General features: G+C 54.2%; 1 protein-coding gene and 2 long non-coding RNA genes across 3 annotated transcripts in view; 2 read left to right on the top strand and 1 right to left on the bottom strand.

Annotated features, from left to right (window-relative positions):
• EPHA1 (EPH receptor A1) lies at positions 1-14743 on the bottom strand. Its single transcript, XM_011230979.3, has 18 exons — positions 14612-14743; positions 13502-13569; positions 9907-10188; positions 8005-8407; positions 7601-7756; positions 6959-7303; positions 6690-6817; positions 6310-6460; positions 5652-5748; positions 5362-5420; positions 4431-4556; positions 3411-3596; positions 3187-3248; positions 2858-3064; positions 2498-2647; positions 2023-2216; positions 437-592; positions 1-357 (listed from the first exon to the last, which is right to left on the bottom strand). Exons 1-18 carry the CDS (start codon positions 14691-14693, stop codon positions 279-281), a joined length of 2931 nt encoding a protein of 976 aa, XP_011229281.2. The 5' UTR covers positions 14694-14743; the 3' UTR covers positions 1-278.
• The window catches only part of LOC117795213, a 27709-nt gene continuing 18332 nt past the window's right edge, over positions 9331-18707 (top strand). The window contains exon 1 of the long non-coding RNA XR_004619098.1: positions 9331-9430. This is a non-coding gene — a long non-coding RNA (uncharacterized LOC117795213). The remainder of the gene's footprint in view (positions 9431-18707) is intronic.
• On the top strand, positions 13566-16055 carry LOC117795211. Its single transcript, XR_004619095.1, has 3 exons — positions 13566-13968; positions 15016-15167; positions 15948-16055. It is a non-coding gene; the product is annotated as an uncharacterized LOC117795211 (long non-coding RNA).

An 18707-nucleotide genomic window follows, 5' to 3' on the forward strand; every position in this document is an offset into this window, starting at 1 on the left:
TAAAGGAGAAAACTCAGTTCCTGTTTATTTACAAAAATATATATGTATATGTATATATATTAAACCCTTCCCCAGGTCCCTCCCCCAATTTCCTTTTTACTTCTACCCCCACCTCCCTTTTTAAAACGAAGGCTCCTGGGCCCAGAGGTGAGTTCCTCAGGGAAAGGTGGACAGGAGCAGCACCAAAGGCCTACATCTCGTAGGTTGAGGGGAGGGCCGTGGGGAGTGACCATGGCCCCATCTTCGCTCTCTGAGGACGGGGCGGGTGAGGGTGGGGCTCAGTCCTTGAATCCCTGAATACTGCAAAGAATGCGCTTCTGGTGTCCTGGTAGCGTGATCCCCATCTGTGCCAGGTCTCTGTGGGCGACGAAAGGGGATCATGAGTGTGGGCCTGCCCCCCAGGAACCCTCCCCGGCCAGGCCCGCGGGGTCCTCACTCGGCCGTCAGCTCCAGAACACACTCCATGGTGTCCAGCCCTGCTGAGCGGAAGTGCAGGATGTAGCGTTTCATGCGGATTGACTCCAGCCACTCGGGGACGCTCCGATAGGGGATCCCATCCGAGCCACTCAAGCTGGGCAGGCGAAGAGTCACCCTGTGCGACACAGGGTACCTCAGTCCCGTGGGAGATGCAGGGGCTGTCCTCTCTGTCTTCCCGCCCCAGCCTCCCTGAAATTGGGGCTGAGCCCACGAGCATGTGCAGCCAGCATTCAAGTTGGGTGTCTGAGCACAGAGATTATCTGGACTTTGTGGATTAGCCTGGCCATTGTCTGTGAACTCCTTTCCTGGCCTGATTCCTGGCATGCTCCCAGCAATGGGCAGGCTGACGGTCCTGCTGCACTGACGGGCCCGGGGGAAGTGGCGACCCCGGGGGGCCCAAACACAAGCAGACTGCCACTGGAGGGGCCAGTGCGGCCTAACTGATTGGGGGCTGGTGCGAAAGTGTCCACTCTCCCAGCTGAGAGGACGCAGAGGGGAGGAGAGCGGAGGCCTGGGAAGCCAGGCAGGGTCCTGCCTTTGTCAGAGTGGCCGCTGTGAATGCTGGGAGCAGCCACTGCTCACCACCTCCAGGCCTGGCTGTTATTCTTGCCCTCCGACACCCACAAGACAATGAGTGTTCCTGTGCTAAAGGCAGCCAGAGCCAAAACCATTAGCAAAGTAAAGCTGGGGGAAAAATGTTCAACATTCCAGAAAGATTAGCACATGCGGTCTCCAGTATACGAGGGAGTTGTACTCCAAAAGATAGTTTCAAAAGTTGGAACTTGGAGCACATTTTCTTCCAGAAACAAGGTTATATATGGCGGTTTGATACAGAGGCTGGCATGCGAGTGCTGGCTTACTTGATTAAGCATTCCAAGTCCGGCCTTGCCCATCTGCCCCACCTCACCCCTGCCACCAGTTCATTCACAGTCTGGCAGCAGTTTTGGTAAAACACAATTCTGATCCTAGCCGTCTAATTTTAAAAACTGGTCAATAGTTCCCATGCTGAGGGTAAAGTGCAAACTTCTCAGCACAGCTGGCCCTCCTTGCAGTCACCCTGCCACCTCTCCAGCTTCACATCTGCCACGGTCCTGAAACAACACTGCTGGGATCTTGCACGATTTGTAATCAGCCTGCCCTTCACTCCCCAACCTGTGCTGGCCATGTGTCCTGTGAGACCCCACAAGGCTACCCCTCCCAGTACTGACCTGCATCCCACTGGTGCTTGCTGGTCGCTCTGCCCGCCCCACCCAAGTGACCAAGCCTCCTGGAGTCGGTATCAGGTTGTCTGCACGGCCTGTAGGTGCTTTCCACCCCTGTGCACTTGCTTCCTCTCTTCCACCAAACTAGAGCTGTCAGGGACGGGACGGCGGCTCCTCCATCAGGGGGACCGTCCCCAGGGGCACAGACTATAGTCCTGCCTCAGTAGTACGCTGCTCTGCCCAGAGCTCCACAGGCCCAGCACTCAGTGAATGCAGCTGAATGCCCATTTCCATTCTCCCAGATCTGCCCTCCAAAAGCCCTTGCCCTCTCCAACGTGGCTACCTGGGATCAAAGTTGGCAATGGTCCGCAGGGAGTGCGGGTTGGCAAGCAGTTGTTCCAGATGCGCCTTCAGCTGGTGGAAGGAGGGCCGACGGGCACGGTCATAGGCCCAGCAGTTCTTCATGAGTTCATAGAGAGGAGCAGGGCAGTCCACAGGAGGCGGCAGCCGGTACCCATCCTCAATGCTCTTCATTACCTGCAGTGGAGTGTGGGGCGGGCTTGAGGTAGGAAGCTCACCTTCCCTGGTGGCCCCTGAGAAATCTCTGTTCACACATCACTGCGATAGAGCCTCTACCTGCTCCTGACAGTAGTAAAGAGAACAGGGAGTAAGGCAAAGGGGACCGAGGAACAAGAGTGCGGAAAAACAGCGCATCAGGAAGAAGGAATAGGATATTTGCAGGCAAGGGCCATGGGAGGATCTTGGGAGGAGATGAGAATGAGTTAGGGGTGACACTGGGAGGAGGACCCCAGGCTTACCTCCTGATTGCTCATCTCCCCGTAGGGCTTGTCTCCAAAGCTCAACACCTCCCACATCACAATCCCAAAGCTCCACACATCGCTGGCCGTGGTGAAGGTGCGATGGGCAATGGCTTCTGGGGCTGTCCAACGGATGGGGATCTTTCCTCCCTAACAGGGCACGTAGGACAGAAAGGTGACGTGTTTCAGGGCATGGTGGGGGGAGGGGGAGAGAAAACACCTGTGCAAAGGGATGAGTAATTATTGTGCCCACAACAGCATGTGTCCTGTACTTGTGCACGTGACTATACGTATTGTGTGCACGCTTGTGTACGTTGTGTGTACTTGTGTGTGTGCACGTGGTGAGTACAGGGCTCTAACCTGGGTTTCATATGTGCCATCAAAGTTGTCCAGGAGGCGGGTCAGGCCAAAGTCAGACACCTTGCAGCACAGGTTCTGACTCACTAAGATGTTCCTGGCAGCAAGGTCCCGGTGGACGTAATTGTGGTCACTAAGGTAGTTCATGCCAGAGGCAATGCCCTGCAGCATGGCCACCAGCTGCCCAGGGACCAGCTGGTCCTCCCGCTCCTGCAGCAGGGTGAGTGGGCAGGTTAGGGAATGGGCAGGTTCTCCTCTTCCCAAACCAGGAGCCAACCCCCCAAGGATCCATGGTGCCTTCCCCTGCCCAGGTGGCTCTCCGTCCTCCTCACCCTCAGGAAGGCATCCAGGGCTCCGTTCTGCATAAACTCTGTGATTATCATGATGGGCTTTCCTGAGACACAAAGCGTACGTCAGCACGGCAGCCTCTGCCCCATGTCCACCCAGAACCAGACTTCCTGCCCTTGGCGGCATATCTTCCCTTCACTCCCGGTGGTCTCACACCCTCCTTTCCTCCTCTTGCCCTTCCCAAGCTCCTGGAGACCCCTGCTCATACTCTTTGTGACAACGCCTTCCAGGTGCAAAATGTGTGGGTGGTTGAACTGGCCCATGATAGTTGCCTCTCGAAGGAAGTTCCACCACTGGCCGTCTGGAGAGGTGTCTTTCAAGGTCTTAATGGCCACAGTCTTGCAGTCCTGGCTAGGGATTCTCAGGGTCCCTCGATATACTTCCCCAAACTCTCCTGGAAAGAAAACAAGCTGTGGCCTGATGCCCTGTCAGGCTCCCTTAGGGGGATGGGCAGCCATATCCTCCAGTCCCCAGGTTTCTGTCTTCTCTGGATCAGAAAAGTGGCTTGCCCTTGTTGGGCCAGGGGCTTGGGCTGCACTTCCTGGGAAGGGGACAGGAATCTGGAAGAGGAGTGTAGCTCTGCGACCCATCCGGTACCGTCTCCCAGATGAGCACAGTTCTTGGCTGACAGGAGCTGCTCGGTACAGGCCAGGTGAAGGCGGTTGTGCGGCGGCACTGGGCGTGTCCACAAGGGCAGGCTGGGCCAGGGCCAGTGCGCCAGTGACTGCAGAGGTTAACCATTGCCTCCTCTCTTCGTGAGATCCTGCAGTCACAGCTCAGCTGGCCTGGCTGCATAATTGGCAAGGACACTACCAAGCTTTGTTCTCCTGCTCAGATCCACTTCCTCTGCTGACCCAAGGGATCAGGGCAGCCCAAGGACACTGGGCCCCTGGTGGGGTGGAATGTGGGCTGGGGGAGGCTCTGAATCTCTCCCACATTTGGGAACCAGCTGAGAATAGCCCGAGCCTGGGCACAGCGACACCTCTCTTGACAAATATCATGAGTGGAGGCTGTTCATCAGAAACCCCATAACCACAGAAGCAGATGTGAAGGGAGCAGGGACGGCTCTCGGACACCGGATAAGGGGGTTACAACATGACCACAGTGATTCAAGGAGGACACAGGGTAGAACAGAGAGGGAATTCATCTAGGAGCTCTTGGGCCCTCGAAGGGGCTGGCTGGCTGGCAGCTCTGTGCTGCCACACAGGAGAGGATCTGCCCGGCTCACCTTCCCCTATGACAGTGTCCACAATCAGCCAGCCTGGGTCAAGCTCCTGGGTGAAGTCCAGGGCTCCCTGGGCAGGGTCCTCATACGCTTGGAGGTCCACATAAGGCTTCAGCCACAGCTTGTCCTCTGTGGGGAGAACAGGGAGGGCTCGGACACAAGAGCTCTAACTGCAGGGCTCAGGAGGAATTTTGGGGGGTGGTGAGGGGAGGTGGGGCCAGCAGCACTCCCCAGCCTTCTCATTCTTCTGCTCCCTTAGGAGTCCCATTTTGGCTAACATGGGAGAAAGTCTCTGTCCTTAGCAATGAAGTTCTTCCTCCGTCCATGTGCAGAGCTCTGTGTCCCTGCCCCCAGAGGCCCAGAGCAGTGAGCCAGAACCTGGGCCTGAAAGCTGTTCATGGACTCCAGTGACCCAATCTTCCCATGGCTCACTGACCACACTGCAAATTCCTTGCCCTTCCTCCTCACCCCTGCTAGCCAGACTCCTCTGATCACTCACACCTCATTCACATTCCCAGACAGGCCTCACTCTCACCCCTTCGCTTGGATGGACCACCGACTCCCTTTCTGGTGGGGCACCTAATGAGGTGACCAGCAGAAAGCCCACATGCCTTGGAGGACTTCCCTGTCCCGCCGAGGCTCAGCCCACAGACCTGGCCAGCCAGGGTGGGGGAGGCCGCCCAGGGCCCTGGTGTCGGAACAGGGGCACCAAGAGCTACCAGGTAATTGCACAGAGCCTCTGGGGGGCTATTAGTACAAAGTTAATTAACCAAAGTTAATTAGGTAGCAAATCAGAAAGGCCCCAGAGACAACAGCCCCAACGTGTGCTCCCAGAGTTGGCCCAGCAAATGTGGGTTCTCTGGTTCCATCTCAATGGCACCTCCCAACAGCAGCCCCCCCAGCCACATGCACACACACAGGTGCCCAGGCTCACCTCGGTTCACATCGGTGACGCGATCACGTTGCCTCTGCTGCTGTCGCCGCTCAGCTTTCCTGTGGGGGTGAGGGGGCAGCTTCTTCAGAGTTCTCGGGACGGCTGCAGGCGCCCAAGGGCCTCTGGCTGGGTTCTTCCCACAGATAACAGGGGGCGCGGGACGGTGTGTGGGTACACTGCAGCTTTTGTACTAGGGGATGGGAGGGATGCTGGGGCTGCCTTCTGGGGCTTCCGGCCAGGCAAAGGGAGCCCGGATGGTGGCCGGGGAGGGGCAGGGGCAGGGGCAGCACCTTGAGCGGAAGAAGAGCATCCCGAGCAGCAGAGCTACAGCCAGCAGCAGCCCGAAGATGATGGCTACGATCTCGCCTCCGGTCAGGCGCCTGGAAACTGTGGCACATGGGGTGAGAAGTCTGCAGGCTCAGAGGCCGCCGGAAGGATGGAGGCTGAAAGGGCACGCTGTGGGGCAGGGCCCTCAGTGGGCCTCAGGTGTGTGTCCCTCCCCGAGGAGATGGGGGTGTGCATTTGAGAGCGAGCACGTGGAGGCCTCGCACTGGGACCACCAGCTTGGGGCTGCCTTTTGACGAGCATGAGAGGTTAGGAGATTTGATAGGAAACTGGCTGGAAGCATCCAGCATCAGAAGTTGTATCTGAGGAGATTTCTATGGGGTGGGGGGCTTCGTGAGTCCATGTGGCGCTCTCCCTGCCCCCGGCAGCTCCTGTGTGTCTGTGCACGTATGTGTGCACGTGCATGTGTGTGTCTACGCATATGTGTGTATGCCCTGTGCTCGTGTGTGTGTACACTGTATGTGCACATGTGTGTCTGCGTGGGTGTGTGTGCATGGGCATACAGGAAGGGGAAAGGTCACTGACTGGAGCAGGGTCTGAGAAGCCCCAGTGGGATGACAGGTGCATGTGTGTTTGGGGTAGAACACAGGAGAACCCACCCACCTGGTGGGCTTGTCCGAAACTCATGGTCAGGGGAGAAAGGGCCAGGCCCTAGAGGGGTCAACATTCGAACTCTGACAATGTACGTAGTGTCTGGCTGCAGTTCAGTCAGCAAGACCCTGGGTTCTAGAACCATCTGGTGCCGTTCTTCATCCTGTGGATGACAGCAATGTTAACCGGGCTGTGCCGAGCCAGACCTGGTGGAGGGGATGGGCGGTCTTGGGATCATGTGCAAGGGGGTGCATGGGGGATTGGTCAGGGCTCTGTGAAGGCTTTTGTTCAGTTCACTGTGATCAGTATTCCCTCCATCCCGTAACCCACACCAGATGCTGGGGTGTGCCCAGGCACGGACACTGGACATGGTCTCTCAGCCCTGCCCTCACCTGATTCAGCACATGCAGCTCATAGCTCAAGTTCCCCCCGGGGCTGCGGGGCCGGGACCCTGCCCAGGTCAGTTCCAGCTGCCGGGGTTCCTTCTTCACCAGCCTCAGGGACAGGCCTGACAGTGACTCTGTGAGTCCGGAGGGTTCCAGTAGGTTTGGAAAGAAAGAGGAAATAACTTCAATAGCTTTTCGATTGCTTCCTGCCCATCCATTTGTCCCTGTGGTCCTAAGCACTTCTGGTTTCTTCCAGTCCCGTCCTGGTGGCTCACCTGCATGCCCCATGCTGATGCTCAGGGAGGCGCCGGCATGTGTGGAGGTGCCCAGCCCTGACACTCCATTCTGGGCCACAACGTTAAAGGTGTAGTTGGCGTAGGGTTCAAGGCCGTTGACACGCACAGCTGGTGCTATGAGCCCACTGGCTCCCGGGGAAAAGCGCACGCTTCCCCCACAGGGCTGGCAGGGTCCTCCATCCACCACTGCTCCCCGACACTGAGAACACCCCACAATGTACCTCACATCCTGGCGACCCCCCATATCTGCCGGGGGTTCCCATCGCAGGGAGAGCTGAGTCCCCAAAATAGAGAAGCTCAGGTTTCGGGGAACTGAGGGGGGCCCTGTAAGGAGAAGAGGGGCCGTTAGGAGGACCCAGCTTTGCTCTCATCCAAGCTGCTGGTCCCCACCTCCTCCCACCTCTGAAGGCCTTGCTGGGAGATTTGATTCCAGAAATGAGGAATCACCTCATTTCTTCATTCTTCCAGGGAAAGTAAGGGCCAGGGGAGGAGCTTTAAGCATTTGGCACTGTAAAGGATGCCCAATATCCAAAAAGCTCCGGAAAAGTCCAACCTTAACACGGTCTCAACAAAGGGCCTGCACCTCCCTGCAGTGGCCAAGCCCTGCCCCCCTGGACTCACGTGTGCATAACACCTGGGGGCCCTCCCCAGGGGCTCGGAAATGGCCGCTCTCACAGGTGCAGATGGTGGCCCCCTCAGACTCCGTTGTGCTGTGTCCCGGGCACTTGAGACAATGGGGTGCACCTGTGTCCGCCCGGTAGGAGCCGCTAGGGCAGGCTGGAGACAGAATGCAGCAGAGCCACGGAGGTCCAGTTTTTACAGGCAGACTCATCCCCATTCACCCCTCCTCCCCCAATCTTTTGTATCAGAAACACCCTGCATGTGTCTCCCTGGGGTGCTCAGCCACTCAGTTTAAAACTAGTCAAGATGGAGCACAAGCATCCTCCCCCCCACCCCCCGCACCTGAAGACCCTCCCCCGCGAGCGGCCCATGCACGTCCTCATCCCCTCCTCCAGGCTCCTTACCCAGGCACGCTTCCCCGCTGCCGTCTTCCTCATAGCCAGGCTCACAGTGGCACCGCCCCACGGGCACCAACCACTCACCGTCGGGGCTGCAGTGCATGCGGGGCGCGGCTGAGGGGCCGGGGCTGGCCTGGGCACGGGGCAAGCAGGTCCCTGCCACTTCCACCAAGCCGCCAGGGCCAGGCAGAGTGTCGGGGAACCGGGCCAAGCTGTGCACAACTTCGGGACAGCGCTGGTAGAACACCCTCACGGACACCAGGGCCACGCAGGCACCTGGGTTGTGGAAAGCGAGGTAGAGGCCTCGGCGGGTCAGGCGGCCCAGGGAGCAGCGCTCCACGTTCAGTTTCACGGCGCCAGATGCCAGGTCTCGGATGGTGAAGCTCTGGTCTGCAGCCACAGTAGTCACCTGGGAAGGGGAGGTGCGGGAAGGGGGCATAGGGAAGTCATGCTTCATTCCCACAGAACAGAAAACGATTGTTGGCTTAATTCTTTACAGCTGACACGACCATAAACCAAGGGCTTAGTACGTGTGAGCTAAGCGTCTTACGTGTGTTACACTGCTTGAGTCCATACAATACACCTGTGAGGCAGGGTGGATTACCAGGGCCACTTAACAGATGGAGAAACTAAGGCTGAGAGAGGTTCCAGACCTCGTACAAGATCACACAGCTACTACATGACGGGACTGGAATCTGGTCCAGGAGACGCCACAGCCCATATAATTTCCACTATTCGAAGGTGTTCCCAACCTCTGTGCCAATGAGGTGATCGGTTATAAAGTGCGTCATCATTAATTTATTACTAATAACAAACTTTACAACATCTTCCCTTTGGAAAAAAAATGAGAGCACATCCTATAATAATATGCTCCTTATACCTCTACATTCCAGTACGTCTTCTTGAGGAGGAAAGAAAGGGTACTAGAGGGAGCGCCTGCAGAGAACGGTCTCCCCGCACAACTCCAGGCGGACCCACAGGGGTGTGTCGCACACCGGCGCCCCGCCTGCTGATAGCAGAAGTCCCAATGCCTCCTGCCAGCCTCCGCCAGGGAAGGCTGTTAGCTCACCGGAGCCGAACCCTCCGCAACAGGTGGGGCGGGCACTCCTGCGGACGCTCTTCTCAGACCGGGAAACCTCGGAGGGGTTAAGCCGAGCCTGAGGGCAGCCGCGGCCGCAAAGGCACACCAGTTCCTCCTTATCCACAGCTTGGCTTGTGGGGCTGCAGGTGTTACCCACGCTGTCAGCCACGGCCGGAAACAGCTGATCCTCCTTCTGACCTTTCGTCGGAAGGTCAATAGCGGCCTGACGCTGCATCACGTCACGTCATCACGTCGCAAGGCTGGTGTCAGGCCCCAACACCTCGCCGCTGGCCTCACCTCATCTCCTCACAAGGCATTTTATCAGCTCGCGGCATCGCCAGAAGGAAAAGGGTGAGTACAGGACAGGGAGATGTTTCGAGAGAGAGACAGAGGTGCGGAGAGAGCGATAGGGAGAGGGGCGACAGTCTGGGGACCCTCAGTACCGTGTGCTGGTACAATTGCTCGCGGTCATTACTGGTTACGGTTACTCTCCTTACCACGCCGGATTCACACGTGAGAGCCCCCCACACGGATGCACGCACAGGGAAGCACTCAACACAGCTGGGGTTCAGTGCTGCCGGGGCCTCAGGCAGCCAGCGGGGGTCCTGGGAGGTGAGCCCCGCAGCTAAGGGGGCGCAGCTCTACTCAAACCCACCTCGTGTGATCTCGAGGCCCACATTCTCGTCCTTATTTGACACCTAGACCCTCTTTCTGTTTCTGCCACTTTGTCTTTTCCTTAGCTGTGCGGGGCCACGGGAAAGAGTGAGGCAGGAAGCAGTGTTAGGACCAAACGGCGCTGGGGGGTGGGGGTGGGGGTGGAGAAGCACCTTCTGGAACAAGGGCCTTCGGAGCTGGATGCCCACGTCCTGGTCACTCTCCATGTAGAGGAGGTTGAAGGTCTCCTTGCAGCCCAGAGGCCCGGCTCCCCCGGGGAAACTCTTGCAGTCCCTCACGGTGAACTGCAGCTCCACATGGACCCGAGAAGCTTCCTCCCCCCGGTAAATCCAGTTGGAGCGCAGCCAATGGTCGGTGTCCCCGCCTGCTTGCACTGGGCAATCCTGGTACATGTAGAGGGGCGTCCCATTCAGTATCTGCTGCACCTCACTCCACTGCGGGAGGAAAACCCGAGTCAGGCTCCAAGTCATCACCTGCTCCCCAAACTCTGGTTTTCTAGAGCTGTCGACCGGGAAGCTGGTGTCAGGGCTCCCGGGCTTCACGCTACTTGTCCTGCTCTCTTCCCATCCCTGGGCCTGAGGACAGTCAGTTAAATGTTTAGGGTCAGGAGTTCTTGGGATATAGGATGGGCAAGACAATACCCCCTTATCATCGGCAGCCAGCCCCGATGCCTTTGATGAGCCCACTCCCAACTGAAGTATGAGCACCAATTTTTACCTGTCTCATCAGCAGAGTTCTCAAAGTGCCCCAAAGGCAGACTTTTGTGGCAAAAATTCATTCACAGAAATTTTCTGCCTATTTTTTCAAACAAGAGGATACTACATTTAATATCAGGGCCCCTAAACTTTTGGAGGGCAAGACCAAGCACAGAACTCTTCTGTATAGGGGGAACTCACCCTCTCCAATATTCCTTCTAGTTATGGTCACTATCAAAATCAACAACGGACAGGGTTGGGTGGACTCCTAGACACCATGCAGTCTACCCCCCTTAAGTGCTTTTACCTTAAAATAATTTTAAAACTTATATTAATAGCTAGCACTAACGGGCCAGTCACTGTTGTAAGCACTTTCCATGAGGAAACTGAGTCACAGCAAGGTTAAATGACTTGCTCTATGCCCTCAGTTGTTAAGGGACAGAGCTGGGGCATGCACCCATGCACTCGAGGCTCCAGAGTTTATGCTTTATTTTGTTCCCTGGCTATTTCTCTGTTTATATAATTATGTTTGTAAACTTCACCTGATATCCTGTTCTTATCTTTTGAGTACTCAGTTGGACAAGACTTTTTTTTTTTTTTACATTATCGATGTTAATCATTTGCTTGAAATATGTTTCAAATGTTTTCTTCCCGTCATGCCACTTAATTTGCTAATGATGTCTCTGATGTTGGTACCTTTAAGAATTTCACATAATAACATCTATCTTCTCTCCCTCTATGAATTCCGGGTTGTGTATTTTGCTTGGGAAGCTCTCCCATCCCAAACTTATAAAGATCTTCTATATTTTCTCCTAATATTTTTGTAGTTTTGGTTTTTAGGTTTAGATTTGAATCTCCCTAGAATTTATTTTTTTGTGTATAGGGTGAAATGGAGATGCAACTTTACATCCTTCTTCCTTGTTGTCTTCTTTATCTTTTTTTAAATTATGGACATCCAACTGTCAATTTACTGTCCAGTCTATACTTTGCACATTGATTTGCAATTCCAGTGTTATCACATACTAAAATCTCATGTATGTGGGTTTCCTATTCTGTTCCATTGATCTGGGTATTCTAGTGCAATGCCACGTGTTTTAATCATAGTTGACCTATCATATGTTCTGATATCTGGTGGGGCAAGTATTCTATTTCATTATTCTTTTTAAAAAAAAAATTCTTAGTCATTCTTATGTATTTTTTCTGCCAGATGGACTTAAGAAAGGAGCTCTTAAATTCTATAAAATATCCCATTGATATTTTGGTTGCAACCCCCTTATGTTATAGAGGAGTCTGAGGCCCTTAGAATGTCTCCTTTTTCAAGGGCATTCATTGCTACTCTCAGCTCTGGGAAAAGGCAAGAGAAAGCACCATTACCTAAGAGTTGGGTGGGGTGGGGCAGGGGCAGAAATCCAAGAGGAACGTATTTTTGCTTTATGTTAGGGAGTTCAAAGATTGGGCAAGGGTGTCCTGGCAATGAAGGCATCCAGGTCCTATTCTTAGGAGGAAGCTATGATGGGGAAGCCCAAGTGGAAGGCCTGGGGTGGAGGTCAGGTGGAAGGGTCGTAGGTGGTTAATGTGCCGCTCATTAGCTAGATTGCCATGGCTGTCCCTGCAGCCAGGAGCAGATGTTCCCAGCTGTAACTTGCCTCTCCCAGTCTGAGCAGTGACAGACGGGGGAGAACCAGCTGCCCAGGATCAGCAACAAGAATCCCTTCACTGATCACTCGGGCTGCTGGCTGCTCCACGGGTACATTCTGCGGAGCCTGAATTTGAGTGTGTGTGTGTGTGTGTGTGTGTACGTACGTATGTGTTGAAAAGATAAGGAGGAGAGGGGACAAGGTAGACATGGGGAGTATGTGACTGCTGCTGTCCTCCTGGTGCAAAGCTGTTTGGCCTGAGTTGCAAAAAGGGCCTTCCTTCCACTCCAGCCCAATCAGGGAAGAGTTATTCGGGTGGGGACAGCTGGGGCACACTGGGGGTGAAGGCCTGTGGGAGCCAGCCAATGGACCTGCAGCCCTCACTGTGGAGTGATTAGCTGGTTTATGAGATGAGGCGCCTATGATGGCTGGCCTAATCCAGGATTTTCCAAGCAGCCCCTCCTGTAGGATACATTATGGTTTAGTCTATTAATTCTAATTATAGGCCACTCTGTGGGAGAACTAAGAGTAGAGCCAGGACCCTAGGACCCAGAGGGAAAGAAAGCAAGTGACCCCAATGCCAGAAATAGAGGCTGCATTCCTACTGGAATAGGAAGGGGAAAGGGGTCCAGGACCAGAGGGGAGGAGGGCCTGAGGCCAGACTCCTGGAGGCTGAGGCAACGTGCTCAGCCTCCCATGGTTCTGTGGATGGCCCTGCTGAGTGCTGGAAAGATGCTCTCTGGGACTCACAAGAATCTACCTGTGTTCACTAGGTCTTAGGAACACCCAAGGAGGGAAGGGGCTTGGAGCAGGTTCAGACAGCCGGAATGCTTAGTGTGCCTGGGCTGGGGAGGATGGAGAAGGTGCCAAGGGCTCAGGGACCTCTAGTGGGGGAGCTTTTAACTTTGGGGAAGCAAATATCCTTTGAAGAGTTAGATGAAAACTTTGGCTCTCCTCTCCATATACATACACAACATATACACAACATAGAATACACTTTTATTGGGTTCCCTGACCCTCTGAAGCCTATCTATGCAACTCTATTGGGATAGATGGACCTCAGATTGAGGACACATCTGGTGTTTTGGTTCTTAGCCCTCAACCATCCCTAGTATGGTTCATCCTCTCCCTAGGGGATGTAGGCTCATCATCCCCCAAGTCCTCCTAAGTATTCAGCCCTCTCTCACTGGGGCAGGGAGGGAGGGAAGGAGCCAGGCATTGAAGCATTCTTCATGGGATGAAGCCTGACACCCCCCCCCAAAATGTCCCATGCAGGAGGCTCTGACTCACCACCCCTCCCCCTCCCTGAGGAGACACTTCCAGTTTTTCCTGCTCTTTTCTCCGTTCCTCCACCCACCTCTCCGCCCATTTCCCACTGGCCTGCAGCTTTGAGCCTTCCCTCCCCTGACACTTACCCCATCCTCTGGGGGATCCAGCAGCCAGCCCAGCTCTCCCTGTGCTGTGGTCGTGTCCATCAGAGTGACTGAAGTAGGGAGAAAAGGGGCCTGTCACCTCTGGGGGAGGAGGCCTCACACATGCAACCCACATTCCTCCTCCTGGGCCCCCAGCCCCAAGGCTTCCACATCCTGTTCCTAACAGCTGCGACTTCCTGAGGTTTAGCCCAGGAAGGAGGAGTGAAGAGCTCTAGAAATTAGTCTGTCTTCCTCCAGAGTGTGAAGGGAGGAAGGCAGAGTCGGGCAAGGGTTGGAGGGCTGGATCTTTGACCAAAGTCAAGGCAGGAAGTGTTGGGAAGAGCAGCCCCACATAAGCCTTGCACCCTTTCACTCAGCAGGGCCTGGTGCTGACTGGTGGATCCATCAGCTGCAGAATTGGAAGCGTGGATGGGCAAGAGAGGATCTCAGCTCCTGGGTGTCATAAGTGGGTAGGGTGTGGACAGGGGACCTTAGAGGGGGTTCCTGGGTGGGGAGGCTCCCTTCTCCTGGCAAAGGGCCTGCTCTGCCTGTGGTTGGGGGTGTGCAGTGAGGGTACAAGGCGCAGCTCTGAGTCTGGGAAGTAGGGGGAAGGCCAGGGAGGGTGTGCAAGCCTTTACATGTAAGGCTTGACCTGTACATCTGGGAACTCCTGCACCCCGAGTTCTAATCCATCCCCCCACGCCAGGTCCCTCTGTCCTCCGGCCTAGGACGGCATAAGGCGACTTCCCACCCCTGACTTCATAGGGTCCGGATCTCTGGGTTGGGCACCTGAGGCTGAGACCGCCTGGGAATGAGGGATCTCCACGATCGCTAGGGTGGGGGTCTGGACGCTGCCTCCCCACAGCGGTCAGGAGCTCCCTCCCCACCACCAGGTGCAAACTGCTGGCCAGGGTGACTGACCCAGGAAAGCAGTTGTTCGGGGGGTCAAAGACCAAAGACTGGCCTGGCCAGTCGATTGCTGGCGGCGGCAGGGCAAAACAAAAACGCTGGAGAGGGGTGCTTGGAGAGGGCCTCCTCTGGAATGCCGGCTCCTGGATGAGGGTGCCGGCCGAGCCCAGGGGAGGGGGTAGGCGCGGGAGCGGGGGTCGGTACCTTCCTTGGCGCGCGCCCCCGGGGGCAGCGGGGCGCAGAGCAGCAGCAGCAGCCCGAGCCCCAGGGGCCAGCGCCGCTCCATGGCGCCGGGCCGGGACCTGGGACCTCAGCCCAGACTGCTGGGTCAGGTCGGNTTTTTTTTTTTTTTTAAAGGTTTTATTTTTATTTATTCGACAGAGATAGAGACAGCCAGCGAGAGAGGGAACACAAGCAGGGGGAGTGGGAGAGGAAGAAGCAGGCTCATNATAGCGGAGGAGCCTGATGTGGGGCCCGATCCCAGAACGCCGGGATCACGCCCTGAGCCGAAGGCAGACGCTTAACCGCTGTGCCACCCAGGCGCCCCTTGATCCAGCCTTTAACCTAATTCTACCTCTGACTTGAACTACACCTTTTCCTTTCTAAAGGTCTAGCAATGTAATAGATGCCGGGGAAGGCAGGGTTTTATGCTGCAGTAGGGGAAGCTTAAATGACCATAATGCAAGATGGGCTACAACTCTCAGAGAAGCACCTGGAGGGGTTGGAAGAGGAAGCAAGCCCAGCCTGAAGGGCACATTAGGTGAGTCTTTAGGGAGCAGACCCTGTGAGCTGGGTTTTCAGGGGCAGAGATTGGGAAAGGCAAGGGCCTGAGGCGGGGAGCCTCAAGGTGTACTCTGGGAGTGGTGAATGGACCAGTTTGACTGCTGGGGCACAGGATTTGTCTTGGGAGCAGGGCAGAAAGGCAGGTGTGGCCAGAGCAGGGAAGATCTTGGTAAACACGTTACCATGCACTTCACAGAGCAAAAGAGAGGAATCCTGAGGGGTTCTGAGCACAAGTATTAAGAGGGAGCAGGTCCAGCCTGCTCTAGCCCTGTCTAGTTGGAGACAACCCACGTCCCTCCCATCCTCTTGGAAACTGTCTTACATTATATTTAACAAATGTTTATTCACTTTCTACTCTGTGCACATCAAGCTCTGAGAGAATCAAAGAAGAGTAAGACAGTCCCTGCCCTAAACAAGCTATTGGTCGGAGGAACATCCAGGGCTAGGGCATAAAGCAATTGCATATGACTAAAATGACAGCCTGGAGTAGACCCCAGCTGAGGTGTGAAATGGGAGTGACTGTGGATCAAGGGGGAGTGGGGCATCTTCTGACGCTGGGGGAGGCTCCAGTCCTGGGGCCCCTCCTTCCTGTACCTCTTCAGGGCTCCATCTCATTTGGGTGAATCATTCATCGTCTTTGTATCATTTAAACTGCCACATGTTTCAGTCACTGTGGAGAAAGGGAGGTGGTGCATTACAGGTGCATACTTTATCTTCAAAAATGAATATTTCTCAGGCTTTCTTCTTTTTTATACAGATACGTATAAGAAGAAAATGGCTTACAGTTTCCTGGCCCAGATTATCCTCATTGTCATAAATAAATAAATGTAATGCACGTACCTTGGCTGGAAAATTCACATTGAACAGCAAAGAAACAAAATGGAAAGTAGAATCCTCCCTGCTTCTACCCTCCCATTCCTCTCCCCGGAGTTAACTGCCACCAATGGGGTCTTGAGATTCTCCCAGGATTTTTCCCCTAAACACACACAAGCATACTTTTAGAATGTATACAGAGGGGCCCTGGGGTACACTCTGTTATGCACCAGGGACCTCTTTCTAATGGTAAGTACTTTGGGAAGAAGGCGGAGGCTCCTGCAGGCCCACTGGGGTCTTTGTGATTTCAGCCTGGAGGAATGGGCGGGCGGGTGAAGGGTGCACAGCCAACAGAAGGGGGGAAATGGAGCGAGCGTTGGACAATTGCTGCTAGGAAATAAGCCAGACTGTGGTGAGGTAATGCGTGTGCTCTCGCTGTAGTTTGTTAAAGTTACAAGACCATTGGGACTGAAGGGGGTGGGGTGGGGGCTGCTCCATGCAGTGAGAAGTGGTGTGGAGAGGGCAGGAAAGGAGCCTCGCTTTTGTTTTAAGATTGCTTCTCTGTCTGGGGTCTGGAAGTGATGCAGAAGGGGGACGAGAGCCCACCTTCTACCTCCATTCACGATGGTCCCACTTTGACAATTCCTCATTCCATTTGTGTGGGACGAGGCCCGCCTTGGATTTCGGCCTCTGCCCTTAACTAGCAGTGCTGCTTTTGTCAAGCTATTTACACTCCCTGGATCTTAGCTTCTTTGGACTCTGGGGATCTCGGGGGCCAGTTCCAGGAAAGATGGCAGGATTTGGAGTCAGAAGACATAGGCCGTCTCTATTCTGTGTCTCTGTTTCCTTAGCTATAAAATGGGATTAATCAGGCCCACCTCAGGGGGTAGATGTGATGATCAAAAGAAGAGAAAGTGCTCGCTAACAGTGTATTATACCCACGCTGATGTGCTAGGAGATTGTTGGAGGTGTGGCTTACTGAGGTTCTCCTACAGGCCTCCCAGGGAACTTCTGGAATGAAACCACCTCAGTGACTAAGGCATCAACTTTTTTTTCTTTAAAAAGCAACTTTATTGAGGGATAATTTGCATAAAATGAATTGCACCCATTCCAAATGTACAGTTCAATGGGTTCTGACAAAGGCATACGCCCTCATAACCACTGCCTCAGTCAAGATCCAGAACAATTTCATCACCCAGAAACGGTCCCCTGTGCCCTTTGCAAACAATCTCACCTCGGCCCTAGGCTTCCTGTCAGTATAAATCAGTGTCCCCCCACCCCCTTTGTCCTTAGGTCCCTGCATGTTCTGGGTATTGGCAGTTGGCTCCTTCTGGTTGTTGACCAGTGTGGATGCCCTAAGACATCATTTAACACAAAAATCAAACCCAAAAGTCTTCCTCGGCTCTGCGTCCCCAGGAACTATAGGCCCCTTAGCCAACAAGGCTTCTCAGAGGGATGCCTGTTTTCCCTCTTAGATGGAGAGCACCCAAGTTGACTGGCCCTGTTCTCATTCTGTAGTTGAGAAGGAAGGGAAGCCTGTACTCCCTACAGCCTCAGACTTCCTGGGTTCTGGCTTGCTGCCGCAGCCTGGACCTTAACACTTCCATGGTTCATGTTGTCCTATCTCCCGCCGGCCCCGATTCCCTCTCCTCAGCCCCACCTGGCTCTTTGCTGATCTGGGATAAGAAGGAATTTCACCCAGCCTAGGTCAAGGCCTTGCCAAGTCCATAAGGTTCTGGTTAAAACCCAGCCTAACCAGCAGGGTAACCCAGTAAGCTGCCAGCAACACTGAGAACATCAGTGCCAATTGGTTTATCCAATGAGTATCAGGTCCTCAGCAAGGGCCTGTGTGGATGGGACCACGTCTTTGTTTTGGCTGCTTCGAACTGGCCTGCACTTGTAGGCAGCATGATCCAGGAGACTGTGTGGGCAGTGGGAAAGGAAGGAACAGCCCTCTCTGAATGCATTCGGCTAAATTCCGCACATCTTTGATCACAAGGCTAATTTGGTTCTTCCCTTTCCTTCTCTGTGCTCTTACCTATCTGTTCTCTGATCCTGGTTTACCATCAGGCAGCAGGGGTGGGGATAATCATAGTTACCATTTATTACTGCACCTACGCATGCTGCCAGGGTACTTCACATACATTATTTCATTTACTTCTCACACCAACCCTTTGAAGAAGGTATTATTAGCTCTATTTTATAGATGGAAAAACCTGAGGCACTGGGAATTTAAGTTACTTTAGTTCAAAGTCACTCAGTTGCAGAAGTGGGATTTGAACCCAGGTCTCTCGGACTCTGGGGCCTATGGACCCTACTTGAGGTTGCAGAAGCAAAAGAAGTAGGCAACACCTAACTTTGGTTTTCCTACCTCCATACCTCTGTCTCCCCCAGCTTCAAACAGCATGCATTAGATTGGCCTGTTTTCCTGCTTTAGAAAATGGACTTATGTGATACGTATTCTTTGGTGTCTGAGTTCTTTTACTCTTATGTTTGTGCAACTTATATATGCAGTTGTGTGCTAATTCATTCTCACTGCTGTATGATATTCCCTTGTATAAAGAACACCTTATTTTTAAAGACTTCTTGACTCATGGTTAAACATTCTACACTTGAACTGCCACACTGGGTGACTCCCAGAATTTATCTGGCTTGTCTGGGTATCTCTGAAAGAGGCTTGATCTTCCCAGAAGGTAATTCTGTT

The sequence above is a fragment of the Ailuropoda melanoleuca genome, chromosome 1 (genome assembly GCF_002007445.2).
Source record: "Ailuropoda melanoleuca isolate Jingjing chromosome 1, ASM200744v2, whole genome shotgun sequence".
Lineage (NCBI taxonomy): Eukaryota > Metazoa > Chordata > Mammalia > Carnivora > Ursidae > Ailuropoda > Ailuropoda melanoleuca.